Here is a 24,053-nt window from a genome sequence, read left to right on the forward strand (position 1 = left end):
TTCTGTGGTCAGGAATTTGGAAGAAGCTTAGCTGGGTGGTTCTGGGTCATGTGGTGCAGTCAAGATGTCAGTTGGGGCAGCTGTCATCCGAAGCCTTGACTGGGGCTGAAAGATCAGCTCCCAAGATGGTTCACTCAAATGGTTGTTGACAGGAGTCCTCAGTTCACAACGTGGGCCCCTTATAGGGCTACTTGACTGTTCCCATGGCCCAACAACTGGTTTCCCCCAGAGCATGTGATGCCAGAAAGAGACAAGATGGAAGCCACAGTGTCTTTCATGACCCAGCATTGCAAATCACAGTCACTTCTGCAGTCTCCTAATAGGTGAGTCCTACTCAGTGCGGAAGGGAATACACAAGGGTGATGGGAAGTGGGGATCATTAGGGAGCATCTTGGAAATTGGCTACCACAGGCAGTTAGGATGGAAAGAGCCTTGAATGAGAATTCAGGTGACACTTGTTCCAGTCCCAGTTCTGTGGCCAGGTCATTTACCCTCTCTGGGCTTCAGTTTTCCCTTACACGGGCACTGTCCAGTAGAAATATAATGTGAGCCACATTATAAGTTTACATTTTCTAGTGGCCATATTAAAAAAGTAAAAAGAAACAAGTGACAATTTTAATAACATTTTAATTAACCCAATAGACCCAAAATATTGTCAATATAAAAATATTTTACATTCCTTTTTTTCATACTAAATCCAGATATTCGGTGTGTATTTTAGACTTACAGCACATCTTATTATGTACTACACTTCAGATTTTCCGGAGCCACATGGGGCTAGCGACTGCCATATTGGAAAGTGCAGCTTTAGACATTGTTGTATCTAAAGTCCTTTTTGAACTTCCAGGGTTCTGTGGCCTCACTGGCATCTTAGAAAAAAGGTGAGTCTTCCCACATCTGAGGTTTGATTTTTGACTCTGCACATAATTTATATCAGTATTCCAGCCGAAAGGGAGTTTAGAGGTATATGAGGTCTGACAATTAAGTTCGCAAACTTGTTGCAATGATATTGCTAAACTTTTTTGGTATCGGAGGGATTATTCATTATGAATTTGTACCAACTGGACAAACAGTTAACCAAGGTTACTATTATATTTGGAAGTGCTGAAAAGGCTGCATGAAAAAGTTAGATGACCTGAACTTTTCGCCAACAATTCATGGCTCTTGCATCACGACAGTGCACCAGCTCACATGGCACTGTCTGTGAGGGAGTTTTTAGCCAGTAAACAAATAACTGTATGGGAACACCCTCCCTACTCACCTGATCTGGCCCCCAGTGACGTCTGTCTTTACCCGAAGATAAAGGAAGTATTGAAAGGAAGACATTTTGATGACATTCCGGACATCAAGGGTAACACGACGACAGCTCTGATGCCCATTCCAGAAAAAGAGTTCCAAAATTGCTTTGAAGGGTGGACTAGGCGCTGGTGTCGGTGCATAGCTTCCCAAGGGGAGTACTTCATAGGTGACCGTGGTGTTATTCAGCAGTGAGGTATGTAGCACTTTTTCTAGGATGAGTTCACAAACTTAATTGTCCAACCTCGTATTCTTGTCCCCTCATTGTATAAAGATGAAACCAAGACTTTGGAAGAAACTTGCTCAAGGCCACCCAGTAAATTAACGAGAAAGCCAAAAATAGATCCTACGTATCAGCCTCTTTCTCATGCTCTTTCCCTACTGTAAACACTGACTTACAAGCTCAGGACAGTATGCTTTACACCTCATAGGACATTCAGTCAGTATTAGCTGATTGGTGGTTTGTCCATCCAGAATTTGCCCATATCCTTTCTAGGCCTTAGTTTCCTACCTGTGGAGCCAACAGTGTTGTTGTAGGAGTGTGGAGGTGGGGAGTACTTGATAATTACCTTGCAGTATTATTGCCAACGAGGGAAATAATTGTTCTAGGAAAAGTACAGTTAGATTCTCACGGCTGGAAGGCAGTGCACAGTGTTGTTCCCCATCTGGTACTTGGCTTCCCTCTCCTGCAACATTAATAAGTGACCATACAGCCTATTCTTGAATGCCTTCAGAGACTGGGAAAGAAACAAATATTTACTTAGCATTTCTTTTTAGCACCAGGTACTGTGTTAAGCCTCTTAAATGCATTGTCTCATTCAGCAGCCTGTCCCATCCTTCTGGGCCCCAGAATCATGCTGCATGGTGCAGTGGTTGAGTTCTCTGACCTTCCTGAGCCTCAGTTTCATTAGGCTGGAGCTTGGCACAGAACAGGCAGCAGGAAATGTACGGTAGTTATTAATGTCATTCACCAACTTTTTCAGGCACATGGCAGGATTGTACATTGTGACCGCCTTGTGGTTGGGTGGGGCCAGGTAACTTGTTCTGGTCAATGAATGGAGGGGACATGTCACTTCTGAACTGGAACAGTGAACTGTCGGTGTCAGACCCCTTAAAGTTTCTCTTTGCCTCTGAAACAGTGACCAACAACATTCGAGATGGTGGCTACTTCCGAGGGACTGGGATGAGGAGAACTCCCTGCTGCTGATGGACATGGCGGCGTTAAAGCCACCGAAATGTGGGGGTTGTTCATTACCACAGCGTAACCTCGCTTATTCTGATTGGCGGTGCTTATATTAATTAGGACTCATATTTGCAAGTGTAGAAACCCAACTCAAAATAAAGTAAAACAAACAAACAGGGTAATTGGAAAAGGTACTTGGGTTTTTGTAAAATTCAAGGGTGAGGGTGCAGCTGGGCTCAAGAACGGAACCAGAGCATGTAGCCCTTTAGGAACCCAGGTAGTCTTTTCTCTCCTATTCTCTTCCAGACTTCTTGGTGTGTTCGCTTCCCTGTATCTTGCTTCCCTTCTGCTTTCTCTGTTTCCCATGCCACGTGGTGGAAGATGGCTGCTGCTGTTATCCGTGAATGTTGGAGTAGAGTCCAGGACTATCCCCAGGTTCCTGGCTTGAGCCACTGGGTGGATGCTAGGAGTATTGCTGGGATGGAGAACACTGGCTGAGCACCGAGTTTGGAGATGATGAGTTCAATTTTAGATAAACTTGAGATGCTTGTGGGAGGTGCAGGCGGAGGGGCCAGTTGGGTGTCTGGATCTGGAGCACGGGCGTGATGGGTGAAGGTTTAGGTCTGGGAGCCCACAGAAAGAGAAAAGGAGGGCAGGACGACTGACAAATGTGAGGCACAGGCTGAGGAGGAGCAGGCCAAGGAGACTGAGAAGCAGTAGGCAGAGAAGTAGCGGGGGCCTAGAATGAGACAATATGGCGATCTCATTCACTCCTCCAGCAGCATGGCAAGATAGGTAGGATTATTTTTTGGATGAGAAAACCGAGGCTCAGGGAGGCTAAGTGACTTGTATGAGGTCATGCACTTAGGGGCAGAGTCCGTCCCTGACTCCCAGTCTGGGTCTTTCCACTCTTCCACAGCTGCCTCTGAAGGGTGAGTGGGGCAGGCATCCTGGAGGAGATAGGCTTCTAAGAACAGGTGGGTGGGAAGAGCTGGGGAGGGTAAGGAGCACAGGGCCAGGGTCTGGCTGCTGCTGGGCCTGTGGCATCACTGCTGCGGGTTCCTGACTCTCCTTCCTGCCTGGTCAGAGCCCACCTCTGGTTTCCCACTGGGGCCCTTCCTGAAGGAAGGAAGCTGAGCATAGGAAGGAGGATATTTAACACCCTGGCTTCTCGCCTCTAGAAAGCCTCTTGTTTGTGCAGAGTGTCTCCCCAGTGACTAGATTGTCCAGGGTCCGCTGAATGAATGCTGAGTGTGAGGACGTGACCAACGGCAGTGACTTGCCCAGCACCTTGTTCCTCCGGCGAAGCTGGCAGGAAATCAAACAAGCAGCTCTGGCAGTGTGGCCAGGTGGGCATCAAGCTTCAGGGAAAAAGCCTCTTTCAAAAAACCTCATGGAAATCAGATTTTTGCAATCTAAATCTGATTTTTCTTTTTAAATTGTAATTACCACACACATTATTATACCATATTATCATACCTATAACTTTAAAAAGAAAACAGCACTTGCACTCCCACCTAACAACATGTTCCTTTCATTTGTGTGTCTCTAGTACTTGATCATGGACAGGCACATATTTCATGTACTTTTAATTATTATGTGAATAAAAATTTGCATATTCTTTTAAACTAAACATAATGTTACAAGCATTTTCCCACATTGCTACATAGTCTTTATAATTATATTTTTGAATGTTTTGATTTTTTTTATTTCTTTTAAAACTTAGATTTTTTTTTTTAAATATCGGCAATTCATGCACATGGAATAAAATTAAGAAGGTACAAAACAGGAGCATTGAAATATAAGTCTTACTCCTATCCCTTTCTCCTGTAAACCCAGTTCCCTTTCCTGGAGGATTAAATGACAGTAAATATCTTTTTTAAATATTTTAGAGACATTTTATGCGTATGTAAGCATACATGCTTACATACGTTCTTTTTCATATAGTAGTGTACTATACACACAGCGCTGTACTTTGGAGGTTGTTTCAGATCAGAATATAATGAGCATCCTCATTTTTAAAATGACTACAGAGTATTCCATTCAGTTCTAGTATGTGTGGGTTTTTTTCTAAACCACCAAGCAATTCTCCAATTCTCTCCGACACCAACCAGTGTTCTACAGTTCAATTCAATTCTGACACTGTCACACTGTCTACCTGGAAATAGGGTCAGATCTCACAGGTTACAGGCTCAGTCCTGCAATACTGCCCCCACTTCAGGTGTCAATCACAAGTCCAGGTTGTCACCTGTGCTTCTGACCAACCAACTGTAAACTGGAGTTTCCCATGACCCCCTCATCATGTTTGATTAATTTGCTAATGTGGCTCACAGAACTCAGGAAACCAGTTTGCTTACTAGATTGCCAGTTTATTATAAAAGGATATGACTCAGGGGGCTGGGCCAGTGGCTCAGGCGGTTAGAGCTCCATGCTCCTAACTCCGAAGGCCGCCGGTTCAATTCCCACATGGGCCAGTGGGCTCTCAACCACAAGATTGCTGGTTCAACTCCTCGAGTCCTGCAAGGGATGGTGGGCAGCGCCCCCTGCAACTAAGATTGAACATGCCACCTTGAGCTGAGCTGCCGCTGAGCTCCCGGATGGCTCAGTTGGTTGGAGCACGTCCTCTTAACCACAGTGTTGTCAGTTCGACTCCCGCAAGGGATGGTGGGCTGCACCCCCTGCAACTAGCAACGGCAACTGGACCTGGAGCTGAGCTGTGCCTGCCACAAATAAGATTGAAAGGACAACAACTTGACTTGGAATAAAGTCCTGGAAGTACACACTGTTCCCCAATAAATTCCTGTTCCCCTTCCCCCAATAAAATCTTTTAAAAAAAGGATATGACTCAGAAATAGCCAGACGGAAGAGATGCATAGGGCAAGGTATGCGGGAAGGGGAAGGAACTTCCATGCCCTCTCTGGTGTACTACTCTTCACAGATCGCTAAGTGTTCACCAACCCAGAAGCTCTCCAAACCCCATCCTGGGTTGTTAAGGAGGCTTCATCACATAGACATGATTGATTAAATCATTGGCCATTGGCGACTGATTCAACCCTCTCCCCTTCCTTGGAGGTTGTGGGGGGCGCAGGCTGAGAGGGATAAAGAAGGGAGGAGGACTGAAAGTTCCAACCTTCTAGTCACATGGTTGGCTTCCCTGGCAACCAAACTTCAGCTGCTTTCCAAAAGTCACCTCTTTAAGATAATAAAACACACCTTTGTCACTTAGGAAATTCCAAAGGTTTTAGGAGCTCTGTGCCAGGAACAGGACAAGAACAAATCTATATTTATTATAAATCACCATATCACACCATTTCAGTGCCATAGGCCTACTTCCAATTGCCAGCCTCTGCACCTTCGATCTAAAGACTTCGTGTGGGGGTGAGGACGGGAGCTGCTCACCCATGGTCAGGAGGGTTGTGCTGGGGAATTAAGGTCCCTGGGAGCAGCCTTGACCACTACTGAGTGACCCTACTGGGGCCCTTGCCTCTCCATGTCCCCTTCCCCCACCCTCTCAGTCTAGCAGTGGTTTCCCTTCCCATCACTACTAACCAGACATACCTGCACTATTCTTTGTTATTTTGCATAAAATGCTCTTTCACACTTTCTTCAAATTACCCTGTTTCAGGTGTCATCTGTTTTCAGCTAGAACCCTGACTGACACAAGGCCCTGATCTGCTATCAGAGGCTGGACTGGGGTATGCTGTGCCCTGTGAGAAGCTCGGGCTTCCAAGGAACTAGTCTTACTCAGCTCAACTCAACTCCACACACTCAACCCTCTCCAGCCCCACTCAGGGTGCCCAGGGCTGTTCTAAGCACTTCATACACATATTTACTGTGTTTCCCAGAAAATAAGACCTAGCCGGACAATCAGCTCTAATGCGTCTTTTGGAGCAAAAATTAATATAACACCCGGTCTTATTTTACTATAATATAATACCGGGTCTTATATAATGTAATATAATATAATAATATAATATAATATAATATAATATAATAATATAATATAATATAATATAATACTGGGTCTTATATTAATTTTTGCTTCAAAAGACGCATTAGAGCTGATTGTCCGGCTAGGTCTTATTTTCGGGGAAACATGGTAATCTTCACAGCAAATAACAAACCCACAAGTTTGAATTACCGTATTTTCAGAAGAGGAAACCAACTTGGGTGAAGATAAGCCCAAGTTCATGTAGTAGTTAGAGGCTGGTCCATGATTTCAACTCAAATCTGGACTCCCAAGTCTTGTGCATTAAACAGCACCCCACAAAGGCTGTGCATTAAACAGGCTCCCACTCTGCTTTCCTCATAGGTCCAGTGAAAGGATCAAACGAGACAGCAAGTGTGAAGGTGCTTTTGAGGCCCTGAAGAGCTGACACACCTGGTTGGCCAGGGAACTCTGGTGTGCCCTGTCCATCCCCAGGAGCCTTTGCCAGAACTGGCAGGGGCCCCAGAGATCAGACAGCCTCCCTCCCTCCTGTGCTGAGGGGGAAACAGGCCCAGAGAGGTTAAGTCGTTCTCCCAAGGTCCCACATTTGCTGTAGGAGCCAGAATGAGAACCCAGGATGTCTGAGGCACCCCATAAACATATCGGTGAGAAGGATTAGCATGCCCCTTAGAGAGGAGTTTAGAAGAGAGAGAAGAGGTGAGGATGAGGATGGGGTGGGGAAGGAGCTGATTTCCTGACTATAGAATTTCAGATTTGGGGAATGCAGCCCATCTAAGAAGGCTTCTCTGACAGCCGCCCTGACAAGGAAGCTCTGCCTACACACCTCTGGGATAAGAAGCCATTCCCCCCAGAGGCAGCCTGTTCCATGTTCCCAGGGAGCAGAGATCAGGGTCCTGTGACAACCCCATCTCCAAATCCGCTGGCTCCCAGGTCTTCTCTCGAGGACTCCACAGAACACGTCTGCTCCCCCTCAAAGGCGTGAGCTGTGCTCACAGCACACCTACTCCCCTCTTCTCACATTTGCTTGGCAGTGACTCCCTAGGATGCCTTCTTCCCTCCTCTGTCTGCCCAAATCATATCTGTTTTCCAAGGCCCACTGCACAGCTGATTTAGCCTGTGCAGCTATGTACCCGACTGCTGATAAGAGCATCCGAATGTTCCTTAGGGTATCAAACCCCCACCCTCACCCACTTTAAGTTTATGTGTTTGGGGTTTTTTTTATTGAGGTATAATTGACATATAACATTATATTAGTTTCAGGTGTACAACATAATGATTCAGTATTTGTATATATTGCAAAATGATCACCACAATAAGTCTAATTAACATCCGTCATCATACAGTTACAAACCTATTTTTTCTTGTGATGAGAGCTCTCAAGATCTCTCTTAGCAACTTCCAAATATGCAATACAGTATTATTAATTATAGTCACCATGTTGTACATCACATCCCTATGACTTATTTATAACCGGAAGTTGGTACCTTCTGACCACCTTCACCCATTTTTCTCACCCAAATTTGTGTGTTTTGGTAGAGTGCTGCCCCACCAGCTTATTTTCCTGACTTCTGTGATTGGTGCTGGGATGGGCACTGGGCCTTTTTAGGAGAATAAAGAGTATGACGCAGAACTTCTGTTGTGAGAGAAAGGAGCTCTTTTACTGGTTTTATTGACAGAATTGTTTGCATAGAATTATAGGCAGCAGTCTTATCACCACAAAGTGGGGTCCTGTCTGAGAATGGAGCAATAGTGAGAAAGGCAGAGCCCAAAGATGCAAAGAAAGAACTTCCCACAAACATCATCTGAGCTCCTGGATCCAGCCATGCCTGACGCCTGCATGTCTGGGTTTTGCCCTTACATGAGCCAATAAATTCCTTTTTCTACTTAAGTCAGTTTGAGTTGGGTTTTCCGTCTGTTGCAACTAAGATTCCTGACTGATAACACCCACCTTCTCTGCAAACCCTAGTCCTCGCTGACCTCAGCTTCTTCTGCATTCCCACAGCACTTATTATTTAAACCATAAGATTCAAAATTCCATATTTACACAACCATGAACACACATGCCCTCATTGATAGTTATTCATCATGGAGCACTAGCTATGTGCCAGGTACCAGGTGAAGCACTTTACATATAATGTCTTAAAATAATCCACACAACCATAAAAAAAAAAAAAAAAAAGGCATTTTTATCCCCCCCAATCCACAGCTAAGAAAACTAAGGCTCAGAGAGGTTAAACTCTCACAGCCAGTAAGTGTCAGGGCTAGGATTCAAACCCAGCTCTGCTGGACCCCAGAGGCCATGCTCTGGGCCACTGGGCCACCTTGTTTCCCAGGACATGTGTGTGAGGGTGAGACGAGGAGAAGAGGCGACAAAGATCTTTCCTCTCCTGACACCACACCTCCCACCTTTGCTCCCACCCCGTCCAGTGCTCTTTTCACTGTTCAGTGCTGCCTGCAGAGGCAGGAGAAGACACAGTGTCCTGAGGGTCACAACTGTCAGGCCGAGAGGCGACAAGAGCGCAGAAGCACAGACGAGGGCTCCTGATGAGTAGAGGAATAAAGTAACTTCCTGTGATCCTTAAACTTCCTCTGTGATTCACGCTGCATTTCCCCTGGTGACCCAGGCTTCTGAGACTGCTGACAGACACCATTCATGCTCACCCTACCTCCCAACCTTCTAGACAGACATTGGGTTACATCCTGGATGTTCCATGGGGAAAAGACACGCTTAGTCTATGTTCTCACAGTGCTTGCAGTCTAATGGGAAAGGCAGACCCCAAATCAGTACACAGATAGCAGAAGACTGGATTCAGTTCTATGGGGAAGACAGAGAACTGGATGGATGATGGTTCCATTTACTGAGAGAAGACTGAGGGGAGCCAGGGGAGGAAGTCAAGAGTTCCAGCCCCAACGTGTTATCCCAAAAGAGATGCCAAGTAGGTAGTTACATATAGGAATCTAGTGCTCAGAGCAGAGGTCTGGTCTAGAGGTTGAAAAAGCATCCTGTATCCTTCCAGGCTTTCTCAGGCCTCTCTCTCCTTGGAAGCTTTCCCTGATAACATAATTCCTACTGATCTTCTCTTTCATGACATTCATTCATTCATTCAACAAATTCTCAGTAAGGTCTACTCTGTGTAGGCTTGGTGTTGGCTTCATGCCCTCAAGGAGCTTATGTTCTAGGTGTGGAGTCAACAACTAGAGTAGACAATTACAACACAGAATGGTAAGTGCCGTGGTCAAGGGAAGAGCCAGGGGCTACAGGAGAAGGGACCTCTGTATCGGGCAGGTAGCCGATGGCCATAATTTGAGGGGGCTCTATTCAAAGGGGTGGGCAGGGCAATCAGAAGGGGTCATGAAGTACCCCGTGGCATCATTACCTCCCCAGGCCTCAGAGGGAGAGAAAAAGGGGTGGCTACAGGAATCCAGAACTGGGGAGAGCACTGAGATTGGGTTGACATACAGAGCTGAGAGCTTCACTTGAGGGATGCAACAAGAGCAGCAACAGCAAAGACTTTTTAAAAGTAAGTTAAATATATCAGATGATATTAGGTGTTACAGAATAACAAGGCAGGGAAGGCGGTTAGGGAGGACAGGAAGAGGAAGGGATTAGAATTTGCACATAGGCTGGTTGGGGAAGGCCTCCCCAAGAAGGTGGCACTTAAGCAAAGACTTGAAGGAAGTATATCTCTAGGAGGGGCCCCTGACCCCCTCAGTCAACCCACACACACACACACACACACACACTCTCCCTGTCCCAAGGTCAGGGTCTTGTCCTGAACTTCTTTGGATCAGAGAGTTCCTTGAAGGTTCTTCTCAAACTATGGTCTCCCCAGGACAGGAATTCTGTTTCATCCTCCCTTTTCAAATCTATAACAATAGAAGCTGCCACTTATTAAGCACATGGGTCACACTAGACTCAGCTCTCAGGGTAGTAGACACATTGGGTCATCCAAGCTAATAGCTAGCCTGCAATACACAGGGTGGGGGGTGGGGGGTTTCTTAGGGAAGGGATTTGACTAGATAACTCTAAGAGTCCTTCCAACTTAGGTTCCTCCACTAAATGATTCTAGAACTCTAAGATGGTGTGATCCGAAGACTATGATTCTAAAATTTTACTAGAATAAGAGACAATCCCTATCTTCAAAGAACTCATAATCTGGTAGATGAGGTCGGCAAATAGTTACTTTTGATAACTATACTAAATAGTTCTATAGAGTAAATGCAAGGCCCTGAGTCAGATGTAGGCAGGGACCCTAACTGAGCCAAGACTCTTTCCTCAAGGTTGGTCTCAAAAACCACTTGCATCAGAATTATTTGGGAATCTTTCTTTTCTAAAAAAAAATAAAAAAAAATGCTACTTTCTGGGCTACATTCCATATCTCCTGAATGAGAACCTCTGGAGTGAAACCCCAAAGTCTACTTTACTAAAACGAGCTCCCAGGTGAGTCTTAGGCAGAATGAAATTTGAGACTGCAAGCCCAGACTCCCGCATGACTTCCCTGAGCTCCCAGGTGATATCCACGCTGCGAAAAAGGAACAACTGGGTCAGAATATGCAACCACAGAATAACACGGAAGTAGTGTGTTTTGATGAAGGTTAGTAATCTTGTACAATGATCCCTCCGTGTGTGGCAGGTCTTTTAAAAATGAAAGCACTTCTTAGATACAATCTGAGATTCTGTGATTGAGAGTATGTGTCTCACATGCCCTGGAACAGACCTTTGTTTGCCAGGGAGCAAGAGTTGACCTGTTTGTTATTAATTATTCCCAGGCCATAAGCTAGGAAAGAAGGAGCTAATAAGAAGCCCCTCCCCACAGAGTCTCTGAGGGCACTTCCCTGCCACTGTCCACTCTCCTGCCCATAGCCTCCTGGCTCTCATGTCCCAGATGCCCCTGGCTACTTCTCTCTCCTGGAGCCTGCGGAGTCATCAGCAAGGAGGCAGCAGTTTCAGTGAGGGCCTGACGGCCAGAAAGCGAAGGGTGGTCTGAGGCAGGGACCAGTGAGGTGTGGCTGGATACCAGTTGTCTGGGCATGTAAGTGACTGTTGAGACTTGGACGAGGAGACGCCAGTTGGGGTGAAGGTGGGAAAGTGGTGTAGTGGATTCCGAGTCTTGAGCTCTGCCTCTAGCTTCCTTGGTGAGCTTGGGCAAGTCCTTTCCCCACACTTGGCCTCTGTGTTAGAGTCAGATGACTTCTCCAGTAATCACCTGGCTTTCACGGTTTGGATGCTAAGATCTCACCTGACCCTAACTATCAATCACCCTGTGGAGAATGCGTGCAGGAATTGTACCTATTTTACCGCAAGGAGGCCACGGCCCAGTGAGGAGCAGTGACTTACCCACCATCACACATACACTGAGAGCAAAGCCTGATTCCACCAGCACGCAACGCTCAGCCTCTCCTCTGGCGACTGGCCTCAGACTGAGCCAGCTGAAGCGAAGCGAGAGGCTTTCCGTCTCAGGTCCAGGAAGCAGGCGCTGCAGGGGACGGAAGGGTCGGAGCCCACAGTGGGGTGAGGCCATGCAGCTGGGCGGAGGCGCCCGAAGCCAGCCTGGGGAGAAGGGGGTGTGCTGCGCCCGGGCGGGGCCGGGGGAGGGGAAGCCCCAAGGAAGGGAAAAGGGAGCAAAGCGCCGGTCGGAGCGCACAGCTGAGGGGCGCATGCTGGGCGCTGGCTGCTCACGGAGGGGCCGGCGGAGCGAAGGGTACAGTGCGGGTGCACCCGCGAGCACAGGGCGCGGTGTCTGACGAACAGACCCGCGCCCCTCGGAGCCTTGCGGAGAGGCAGGTAAAGCGCACCCGTAGGGTCGGGAAGGCTGGGCTGGCGCCGGGGGTAGAAATGAGGGATCTTCTCGCCTCCTTCGAGACAGCCGACCCGAGGTGGGGGGCGGCTCAGGTACCAAACTGATCCTCTCCAGAATCTAGCCGCGGGGATCCCGGGGCCCCACGTGGGAGTTCGGAGCTGGGCTCCTGGCCCGCCCCGCCTGGAAACCGTGGGAGCTTGTGGAGGGAGGCACGAAAGCACCTTCCACATCCACAGATATGCAAGCGAACACCTGTGGGTTCGCAGCGAGCGCACGCGCGGAAATGGCACCCGGGAGCCAGCGCGGTCTTCTTGCTTGGTCAGAGCCGCTTGCTCTGGAGTTGACTTGACCATTCGCTACTCCATTGTGCCCCCCTTCTTATATGCACCCCAGTATCGGGGAAAGCCTGGGGACTCCCAAAGGCATATTCTGCTGCTAATAACATAGGTCTAGGCTGGGAGTCAGGAGACTTGGGTTCTAGTTTACGGGTTGTGACTCTGTGCCAGTCGCCCCCTTACCCCCTCTATGCCTAGTTCTTCTCCGGGGTCACCAGCTGTAAAATAAGCCTCCGGGTCCTGTTGCCCTTGTATCCCATGTGGCATGAGGGGAAAGGGATCTGGACCTGGGAGTCTCTAGTGTGAGGGCCCACGGAGACTATTTCCTCCTGCCCCCCAACCTGCTCCTCACAATCTGCGTGTGTAGAAACGAGGGCCCAGGGGGAGATGACTTCCCCAGGATCACACAAAGGACCAGAAAGAAGGAGAACCCAAGTCTCCTCACTCCTAGCCCAGGGCTCTCTGCACTTCACCTACAAAGGCTGCTGTGAACGTGTAAGCTCCTGGCATCCAGCTGATCTGTCTCTCCAACTGGAGGAAGCCCATGCTGGAGCCATGGCAACTACTTTCCGATTTTCTTGACTCCTTGGGATGGCAGCCAATAACCTTCTTCATCCTCACTCACTCCACACTTCTCAAAACACATTTCTAGCCACACACGGAATGGCTGTATGCTCAAAATACCTACTAGGAGGACAGCAAGATGAGAAAAACTCTCTTACTAAGAGGGAAAATGAGGGCCAGAGTGGAGAAGCAACTTGACCGTGACACATAGCTAGACACCTTGGTGAAATAGGGGCAGGTCTCCATTCCCACTCTAGTGTGTCCTCTATCAAGTATAGGACTGGTACCCCTAAATGGAAAGAGACTGCAGGGCTGATTAGAGAGGAAAGAAGTAAGTGTGTCTGAGAAGCAAGAAGAATAATAAGAACCTCTGGTTTCTTCTGAAGGTAGGAGAACCAAGGGCGGGAAGAAGGGACCTAGGGAAGGCTGTTCTTGGTAATATTGGGGTGGGTAGGTGGGTAAGGAAACAGAAAAGGAAACAAGGTGGCCAGGCTGCCTAATAATTGCCTCTTTTGTTTATATAATACTTTGCAGTTCTAAAACACCTTCCCCTCTATTGTCTCCCCCAGTTCCCATGTGAGGTAATCAGGGGTAATTATCCCCATCTCGTGATGAATTTCAGAGGAAATAAGTACAGTGCTGAAGGTCACATAGCCAAGCATACAGCCAAGATTGGAACCATGAAAAGAACACTTTGAAGGCAAGATCACAGGCTGGGTGACTGGGAGTTGGACTGTGTGTGCACAGTGGGTGTGTGTGTGCGTGTGTGTGTGGGTGTGGCCACACCCTGGGTAGGTATACAGAGAAAAGGGTTGCAAGGCCACGGCCAGTGTTTTGGGGCCAAGAAAGTTTGCCCTTTGGATTAAATGGGGTTCAGGTGCAGAGAATGTCTGGGCTTCCAAAGGAGGTTTAGAATTAATTCCTCCCCTCCTGGCTCACTTCCCCACCTGACTGAGACGGCTTCTTTTCTTTGAGCCTCCCCTTGCCCAGACCAAATGGAGTCTGTTTTGGCCTGCCCTTGAAGTTGTTTTTTAAGTACTGTACGCCGTTTTCATGAATGTGTATGTGTGTGCTGTAGGGGGATGGTCTGATAAGAAGAGGCATTAATTCATTTATTCTTCAGTGCCTGCTATGTGCTCAGGCCCCAGGAATAAAGAAATGTATGAGGCGCAGGTCGCTGCCCTCACGCCTCACAGTGCACAGTTTAGCAAATCTATATAGATATACACACATAATTTCAGTACAGCATAGTGCTCTCACAGGGTTTTATGTGAAGCACTTTGGGAACAGACAAGAGGAAGGGACTAACTGGCTAACGAATAGGGAGAGGTGTCTCAGGAGAGTGTCTACAGAGATGACATTGAAGCTCGGTCTTGAAGGATGAGTAGGAGTTCACTGTGCAGATAAAAACAGGAAGGGCATTCCTGCCTAAGAAAACAGCATGAGCAAAGGAAAGAGGTGTGCAAGTACGAGGAATGTTTGGAGAATGGGGCACAGGGCACTGGAGAAAGCTGTGCTGAGATGGGACTAGAGGCAGGGTCACATCCAAAGGAGGCTGAATAAGAATCAGAGGTTAGCCTGTCCTGCAGGCAGCAGAGAACTTATGGTGGAAAGATCTGTGGACTGGATACCCCTCCTAGGCTGTGAGACCTGGAGCAAGTGATTTAATCTCTGCATCTGGGGTGGCTCTATTTTTCCCACTGATTGAATGAGGGGGTTGCACCAATGACGTGATTATTAAGATCTCTTCTAATTCAGGTTCTATTCCTGTGTCTCCTTCCAACTGTATTTAAGGTCCATTCCTGCAACTCCTCTCCTATCCACCAGCTCCCTCGTCCATGGTGGTGATAAGACCTTCAGAGGGAAAATTGTGCAATCCCAGGAATTACCTTTGTATTCCCTACCTGTTTTGTGTGACTTTCCGCTCTGCGCTGCACCGCCCCCCTCACCCCCCACGCCTGCCTCATCTCTCTCTATCACATTTCTAGGTACTTAAGACACTCATTTGAAAGAGTAGCTGAAACAGCAATGGGGAAACCAAAAAACCAATGGTGGAGTTTCACTTTCCCCCAGAGAAACCTGAAAGAAAAATCTCACTAAGATACCGGGTTCATCCTTCAGATCACAGCTTTATACCTCCACCCCCAAGTTAGAGGCCAGGCAAATTCAAATCAAGCACATTTAGGGAGAACCTGTTAATGTGCAGGAAATAGCAGTAACAGAATGTGGAGGAAGAGAGCGCCCCTGGCTTGTTTAAGGATCAGGAATAGGTCTGGAGCAGAAAGGGCCATGGGAGAGGAGACTAAGCAGGGGTGTCCAAACTGCGGCCCGCGGGCCGATCCATTTTTTATTGGCCCGCAGCAAATTCCAAAAATATATTTAGTTTACTTAAATAAACCAGGTGAGGCAATACGTACTTCACCTCGAGTGAGTGGCCCGGCTGTTTGTGTATTTTACCGCATATGGCCCTTTGTGAAAAACGTTGAAAAAAGTTTGGACACGCCTGGTCTAGAGGAAGGTTAACTCCTCCTTCAAAACTCATCACTTTCCCCTTTTACTGGATCCTCGATTAAGATTGGCGAGACTCTGTAGTGCAGGAAATAGCAGCAGTCATGGGGTTACAGGAAAGGCTGCCCCAGGACACAGAGGCTGTGTGTGTTGTCATGTGCAGCTCACATGTCAGGGAATGTTGCCATTGGTGGTGGAAAGAGGACCCGAGCAGCACCCCCAAAGACCTGGGTTCTCGTCCGAGCGCTGCTGTTTACTAGCCTTGTCATTTTGGATGAGTCACTTTCCCTTCCCAGGCTTCAGTGTCCCCATCTACAAAATAGAAGGATAGGCCTAGAATTCAGATGCTGAATGATCTTTAAAATCTCTTTCCGCTGATCGGTCACTGCTCACCTTCCTCCCTAACTGGTCTATCTCCTGCTTCGGGGTAAGGACTCTCTAGGGCAAGAGCTCCGTCTCCCCCATCATTATGAACTTTATAATCAGTCACTATCTTGAAAAGGGAAGCCAAGGAGCTCAGAAAGAGGAACAAAATTCCCAATGTTGCCCAACTGCCAAATCCCCGATTTGGGGCCCAGAGGCAGGTCATAGAGAACCAACCTGTCCATTTGTCAACTCTTTGCCTCCCCTGACCCAACAGGATGCCCTTGCACCCAGGTCCTCACTCCCACCCCAACCCAACACCGAAAGATAAGTAACTCTGGCTTCTTTGCTCCTCCCACCAGAACCACAAGCATCCGGGTCTATTCAGAGAGGTCTTAGAAGGAGCATCTGAGGGATGAATGGTTTTGTGAACCTTTATTCCTCTCACTGAACCCTGCTTCAGAGCCCACCCTGTCCCCCACTTTCTGCCCAGAGTCTGTCTCCTCCCCAGGCTAGATAACCCTGGCAGGTGAGCTGTTAAGAGGGAAAATGAACAAGTCAACCGATTTGGTTCTCAGTTTATCTAGGCTGAACTATTAAGTGTAACTCAGTCCCAGGGCTCAGAATCTTAACATGTGAAGGGCAAGTCGGCAGCCGTCTATATATTCTGATTTGAAGGGCTGTAGAAAGCCCCCAAAATGCCTATCCCACCAGCATGCCCACTCTCCCATAATCTCACAGTGTGGTTTTCTGATTTGTACCCTCATGGGATATTAGAGCTGATGGGAACCTTGGAAGATTTCTCAGTAAAACCCCTTCAGTTTATAGATACAGGCAGAAGCTAGGGCCCAGAAAAGGGAAGTCACATGCCCAAAGTCACACAAGTAGCAGCTGAACCAAGACAGCTCCTGGGGTTTCCATTTCCTTCACTGTAAAATGAGGGAGGTTAGACCGGATGGACTCTGCAGGCCCTGCCAGCGTCTGCTCTATAAAAATAAAACCACCACCATGTCTGTGGAGTGTCAAGTGCCAGGCACTGCGTATTTTTCTTCTTTAATTTTCCCAGTGAGCTATGCTACAGACAGTGTGATGCTGCGACCATGTTTATCCAAATAGGTGACTGGGGACATCATTTGTTCCTACTGTGATTCTCCGAAAGTAAGACCTAGCTGGACCATCAGCTCTAATGGGTCTTTTGGAGCAAAAATTAATATACAAAATATATTATAGTAAAATAAGACCAGGTCTTATATAACATAACATACTAATAACATAACATAACATAACATAACATAACATAACATAACATAACATAACATAACATAACATAACATAACATAACATAACATAACACCGAGTCTTATATAAGACCGGGTCTTACATTAATTTTTGCTCCAAAAACGCACTAGAGCTGATGGTCTGGCTAGGTCTTATTTTCGGGGACACAGTATGTAAAATATCAACCGAACTGCCAACTGCCATTCTGTCACTCACATCATTTGCTTGGATCTCAGGCCCTGTCAGCCAGCAAGTCAGAGGCTCCTGCTAAGATGCCAGTAGCCTTGAGAAAGGGAATGCTGTAGGCTGCTGCGCCCTGAGCTGGAGTCCACATGGTAAACTGAGTTTCCTCATGAAGTCATCCAATTGAGACAGTGTGGACCTGGCATCCAGAGACAGCAATCAGATGTCCCTTGGCCATTGCACAATTTCTGTAACTCTAACCCTAGGCTTCTCCTGACCCAGCTGCTACAGGAAGGGGAGAAGTGGGAGGGGGTCAGACCCACAGCAAGGCTATTGCACAACCCTGGGGGCCTGGCCTGCGTGATCCACCCTGGTTCTTAAGTTTTTTTCTGTGTGTCTTGTTCCTTCCTTTTCTGCCCCCTCTCCTGCTTTCCAGCTCTGGGCCTTCCAGCCCCCAAAGTCAATACTGAGAACCCAGATGTGTCCAGAGATATCCTGAAGAGGCTGAGGGGCTGAGAAGCTTTGGGGTGCTCATTTGGAGATTCCTGAAGCCACCTCAGAGCCAGAGAATTTGCCTGCAATTTGGTGAGTCTTCCAGACTGGGGTTGCCCTCCATCTGCCCTGTCAGTTAGAACCCCCTTGGAAGGATATCCAAGAAAACTGGTAGCAGTGACTGCCCTGGGAAGGGGCCCTGGGCCGCTAGGAACAGGGAGACTTCATCTTCATTGTATGTATATTTACTTCTCAAACATGAAAAACGGATTTTTGTTTTAATGAAAAAAAAAAACATACACGTTTGCATTAAAATATATTTTGAAAATCTTCTTCAACGTAAAAAAAGTATATGCTCGAGCAAACCTGGAGGGAGGCATAATGGGATGATAATTTTTTTTTAAATTGTGGTTAAAAAAAAACTCACATAACTTTGATCATGTTAACAAATTTTTAAGTGGGCAGCTCAGTCATCTTAACTGTATTCACGCTGTTGGGCAATAGTTCTCTAGAACTTTTCCATTTTGCAAAACTGAAACTCTATACCCACTGAACAGCAACTTCTGATGTTAATCTTTTTCGGTAGATGAACATACTAAAGCCCAAACAGGGTAAGAAACTTATTTCTCTCAAAGTGGGCTCCTCCAGGCGTTTACGCCATCTGTCCATTGTCTACCTCTAAACTGTCTGAGGGGGCGGCTGGTTAGCTCAGTGGGTTAGAGCACAGTGCCCTTAACAACAAGGTTGCCGGTTCGATCCCCACATGGGCCAGTGAGCTGCGCCCTCCACAACTAGATTGAAACAATTACTTGACTTGGAGCTGATGGGTCCTGGAAAAACATACTTAAAATAAATAAAAGTTAAAAAACAAAAACAAAAACTGTCTGAGGCCCCTTCCCCTTCCCCCTTGCATTAACCACTCCCTCCCCAAAAATGCCTCTCACGTCTCACATCTGTCTCTGCCCCCACCTTGCCATCCCCTTGGCCCCAGCTCAGGATTCAGCGTCTTTCCCCTGAACCATTTCAGGACACTTGTCACGGGGCTCCCTGACTTAATTCTGGCCCTCAGTTCAGTCCACATAGCAGCCAGAGTCTCCTTTCCAAGTGCAGATCTGGTCCTCAGACCCCCTTTGTAAATGCTGTCCCATGGCTCTTGCCAACTACAAGATGTAGTTCCAACTCTCAGGCTGGCACTCGAGGCCCTCCACCTGGCTCAGGACAGTGTCTCTGTCCCACAACCTAGCTTATACTCCCATACATCTTATACTCCAACCTCTTTAGGCTACTCCCCATTCTTCCAAACATTTTAGGAGCTCTCTTGTTGGCATGCCTGTGTTCCTCTGTTTCTTTTCCTCGCCTTGTCTACTTTCTAAAAACCTACCAAGGTCCAACTGAACTGCCTCTATCACTGTGCACACGCTGAGCCCTGATCAAAACTCATCCCTTCTTCCTTCAAGCCCCTGGCTTGTCCCCTGCATTATAGAAGAGCTGGCCTCCATAAATGATGACTGATTGAATAATTAGTTGAGCCGTTAATTTCATTATGCTGCTCCTGCTTTCCATGGGCTCATGCGAGGGAAGAAGAAGGCACAGTTTTCTTGTCTGACCAGTGGCGTAGATGAGAACCTATGCTTCCTGGATCTTAACTCAGTGAGTCCTGGTTCTCTCATCCATCCAGACAAGGTAGCCCAAGTGCTAGACAGCAGGGGACCCCAAAGGCCCTGCATGACATGTGGGCCAGTCTTAGGTGATTGCTGTATTATTTAGATTCTTCCCCCCAACTTCTGCATTCAGTTTGTTCATGAGTATTTATCATGGTCACAACTAACTCTCATCTTTTCTGGGAAAGAGATCTTAGAGTTAATAGTCAAGCGTGTTAACTTTGGTTGGTTGACAGCTCTACCTAGATAGAGGGCTTTGGAAGTGGTCAGTGAACTGAGTGCTTGGACTATGGACACGTCCCTAATGGCCATCGTTACTGGAGACCATTGAGGGAAGGCGAATTCCCAGCTAATCTCAGGATAGTCCCCTAGACTTGGGGGAGAGACACAGCCCTGCTGACCAGGAGCATGTGGTCTGCTGATACCCTTGTCCAAACAAGAGGACAGACCCACATTGCCTTATACGTAAGTGCTGGGACAAAGCGAAGGCTGTGGTGATAAAGCTTGTGGAGTATGGTTAAGGGGTGGGAGCATTCAGTGAAGGCTTCCTGAAGGAAGTGAGTGGGGAGCCTCATTTAAAGGGACTGACATATGGTATTTTAGAGACTAGCATGCAAAGCTGTCTTCAGATGTTTTTCTATATTATACACTAAGGATCTCCGAGAAGGAAAAGGAACATTTATTATCACCTATTACATGCCGAGTACACAGTGACTTTGTGTCAGAAGGCAGGATAGTTGAGGTGCTGTGTCTTCTTTCTTTGGGGGCTGGTAAAATTCCAGAGCAGACTTACTGCTCCTTTCACTCAGGCCCAACCCTGTCCTCTTCTCCAGCACCTGCAGTGGTTATCAGCCTCACCCCAGCCACCTCCTTTGCAACAGAATTTCCCCCAAATAGCTAGGAATACCCAGGGTATTTGGGACATAGAATGCTTGAGAGGTCAAGTGACCCAGCCTCTGGTTCCAGGGAGAGTGACATCTGAGCCATCCCCAAACATCTAAACGGCGTCTATGGAGTATAACAAAAGAGCTATGTTGCCTGTCTTCTAATAATGCCACAGTCCTGCCCAGAGCTGGCATGGAAGTCGAGGGGCTGTGAGCTGGTCATGGAAGAGCAGGACTCTCTCCTGGCTCTACCTCTAATATTCTCTGGATCATGGTCAGGCTACTTATTCTCTCGGGGCCTCAGTTCCCCTCTGTGTAAACTGGAAGGCATTACATCAAATAACCGCTAAGGTCCTCTAGCTTAAAGCTCAGTGACATACAGATTCCAAAGAAAAGACAGATCAGTATGGGTTACAATGGCCAAGGCAGGCTTTATTCCACAAGTACTTACTGAGCATCTGTTGCGTGCTGTCATAGTGCTCATGTGTAGAAGTGAGTAAAACAGACATAGTCCCTACCTTCACCGAGCTTGAAATCTAGTGGAGAAGACAGACAAGTAAACTGTGACGCTGGGATTTTAGCTGGGGTGTGGAGTGAGGAGGTCATTCAAGCTATAAGTAACAGAAGCCCTTGTCTCTCTTTTCTGTCACCACCAGAGCATCCTCCCATACTTCCCCACCTCAATCCCTGTTGCTATGGAGACCACCAATGGGACCGAAACCTGGTATGAGAGTCTGCACGCTGTGCTGAAGGCTCTAAATGCCACTCTTCACAGCAACTTGCTCTGCCGGCTGGGGCCAGACAACCTGACTGTGGAGCGGCAGACCAGCCTGCCTGGACGTAATGACAACTCCTACATGTATATTCTCTTTGTCATGTTCCTATTTGCCGTCACTGTGGGCAGCCTCATCCTGGGATACACCCGCTCCCGCAAAGTGGACAAGCGCAGCGACCCCTACCACGTGTACATCAAGAACCGCGTGTCTATGATCTGAGGCCAGGAGGTCTGGGTGGCTCACGATCAAGACCTTCAGGTTGTCTTCTGGGGCCTCCAGAACTCAGCCATGGATCACACAGGTCTCAGTGTCCCTACCTGTAAGGTCAACCGGAAACAGTGCTAAGGGATGCCGTCCGTGGGCTGGGAGGAGAGGGGCAAGCCTGGGCCCTGTGGATCAGGACTTTTTCCCAGCAAAGATAGATTTTATAATAGTGGGAGCCCCATGAACAAATATACAGAAGTAGCAAAAGATAATAACCAATGACTGGTCCAGTGGCGGGAGCCCTGGGGGTTGGGGGTTAGGGGCTGGAGGAAGGAGAAAAGGAAGTTGTGGCAGAAGGAAATGAAACAGGAAGATGCACTGAGGACACTTTTTTTTTTAATGTGTTATCTCCAATGACCATGAGAAGCAGCAATGATTATCCCGCATCACAGGAAATCTGAGTAATAGTACTTATTTATATTTGTTCACATTTTATGTTTTTCAACCCACTTAACATTTGTGATTTTACCCCCCTGTGAGGAAAGCAGGGAAGGTGCAATTCTGCTCACTTGGGCCAGAGTGGTGCCACTAGAACCCAGGAACTCGGGTCTCCTTGCCCAGTGCTTTGCAAAACTCTGCCACACAGGGGTGGATCCAGGCCTGAACAATATACAATTCGGGGAGCCCTCCTTAAGAAAACGAATTCAAAAATATCTTACTTCTACAAATATTACAAACACAGATGACCATGTTACTACATGGCTAGGGAGCCTCCTCAGACCTTAAGAAGGAACCGCGCCAGTGCAGGGCCCTGAATGGTAAGCCTCCTTGGCTCCATGGTTCAGGTGCTGCTCCAGCCATGTCACAGTTGTCACAGCGCCCTTCCCAGCCACAGCTCGTCATGGGGACTCCGCTACCTCTCACGCAGCCTGCTCCATTGTGATTGAGTTCTGTGAGAAATTTTCTGATACCAAGTTGAAATCTGCTTCTTGAAATTATTACCACACCTAGATTATCATGTTAAAAGAAATAGTGTGCACCAGGCAGGTACCTGGTCCGTGAAAAGAGAACCCGCCCTGATTCTACCACGAATGAGTATGATACCGACTAGTCACCTCTCCGATCCCTTCCCACTTCAGCAGTGAAACAGACACTCTAAGAGCCCTACCAATTCTGACAGTCTAGGCTTCATGTACATTAGGTTGAACTATATAAAACTGCTGTGTTTGTGGGTCAAAAACAGCTGAATGTCGGTAGTTTCGTATGGTTCAGTCAAAACCTGCAATGTGGCAGGTTGAATACTTGACAAGCTACAAATCCCAAGCTGGAACCTCCCACTGTTCTGTTTGATTTCTGTTTAAGGAATCTCCTTGGAGTCTCCAGGAGGCCATATTGAAACATACATATTCAAGTATAGCAAAAACTCTAAAAGAATATTTTGATAGCAGTTGTCTTTGAGGAGAAAGATTATGGGTAATGTTCCCTTTCTACTTTAAAATGTTATGTAATATTTTATTCATTTGCCCATAAGTATGTTACTTGTATAATAAGGCGGGGGGTGGGGGGGGGAGCTACTTCCACTTTGAAAAAATAAATGCCAGTGTGTTTCTTGAATGGAGGATCACAGAACACATTTGTTCTCGTGAGCAATTAGTTATGTTCACTCCCTAAGCCCCGTGTGTGCTTCAGCCTGTCCTTATGCCTTCTTGAGGGAGAAGGTGGAGGCCTGCTGCAGAAGACGTGAAGTAAGGGACGACAGACTCAGAACTCTACGTCTTGATGGGACTTTAGAGACCACCCAGCCCAAACTCCCAAATAAAATATGGATTGTAATCAAGTGTAAGTAAGAATGAATGTCAGGTGACGGATGCTGGAAGAGTTTTGAGAAATGAGACTGAATAGATCTGGAGGAGGCAGAGAAAGGTCGAATTTAAACTGGGCTTTGAATGGCAGGACAGATCTAAATGGGCAGAGTGAATGAATGGAACAAGACAAGGGCAGGTTGGAGGCAGAAACGTGGGAAGACCACCCTCCTGAAGAGAAGAAGCAGGCCCAGCATGGCTGCTAAATTTCAGGGTCCCCGCCCAGAGAGGAGGCTCCCCTTCACACAGTCCTTATACTCACGGGGCTTGATAATAGAATAATACAAATGTTGTTGCTGGCAAGTTACAGAAACCCAATGCATATTAGCATATGTGCAAGAGGGGATTTATTGAGAGGAGTATGGGGCAATCACAAGTTCAAAAGAGGAGATGCAGACACGGGCCAACTCCAGGGAGCTCAGAGCCTGAAACTAATATGCATTCACAAAGTAGAGGTTCAGTATATCTGACACACACCCAGGATGGGACTAAGTACAATTCTAGGATTTTAAGGTGGTGTAATGTGAGCATTCTAATATCCTATGATACAGGTACTCCCCTCCCCTCCCCCCAGCTCTGCCCCACCCCGTTTGTCTGGGATTTCTATCCCTCTACCTCTCTCAGCTCACAGGCTCTTTGTCTGCACGGGTCTGCCCTCTGCTGGCCAGATCCAGCACACCGCCCTGAGCCCTCAAAGCCAAACCTGAAATCCCT

The 24,053-nt window shown here is 47.4% G+C and overlaps 1 protein-coding gene across 4 annotated transcripts; it reads left to right on the forward strand.

Moving 5' to 3' along the window:
- The first annotated feature begins 11,824 nt into the window (after positions 1 to 11,824).
- Positions 11,825 to 23,091, forward strand: KCNE3 (potassium voltage-gated channel subfamily E regulatory subunit 3). 4 transcript variants are annotated; one of them, XM_074335775.1, is made up of 4 exons: positions 12,026 to 12,213; positions 13,698 to 13,828; positions 17,897 to 18,045; positions 21,154 to 23,091. In XM_074335775.1, exon 4 carries the CDS (start codon positions 21,193 to 21,195, stop codon positions 21,490 to 21,492), a length of 300 nt encoding a protein of 99 aa, XP_074191876.1. In that variant the 5' UTR covers positions 12,026 to 12,213; positions 13,698 to 13,828; positions 17,897 to 18,045; positions 21,154 to 21,192; the 3' UTR covers positions 21,493 to 23,091. The 4 variants fall into 4 exon arrangements, 2 of the variants coding, with proteins under 2 accessions (XP_074191876.1, XP_019599977.2); XR_012497485.1 differs by lacking the exons at positions 12,026 to 12,213; positions 13,698 to 13,828 and adding an exon at positions 11,825 to 11,940; XM_019744418.2 differs by lacking the exon at positions 13,698 to 13,828.
- The last annotated feature ends 962 nt before the right edge of the window (positions 23,092 to 24,053 follow it).

Source organism: Rhinolophus sinicus, linkage group LG06 (assembly GCF_036562045.2).
Source record: "Rhinolophus sinicus isolate RSC01 linkage group LG06, ASM3656204v1, whole genome shotgun sequence".
NCBI classification, from domain to species: Eukaryota; Metazoa; Chordata; class Mammalia; order Chiroptera; family Rhinolophidae; genus Rhinolophus; species Rhinolophus sinicus.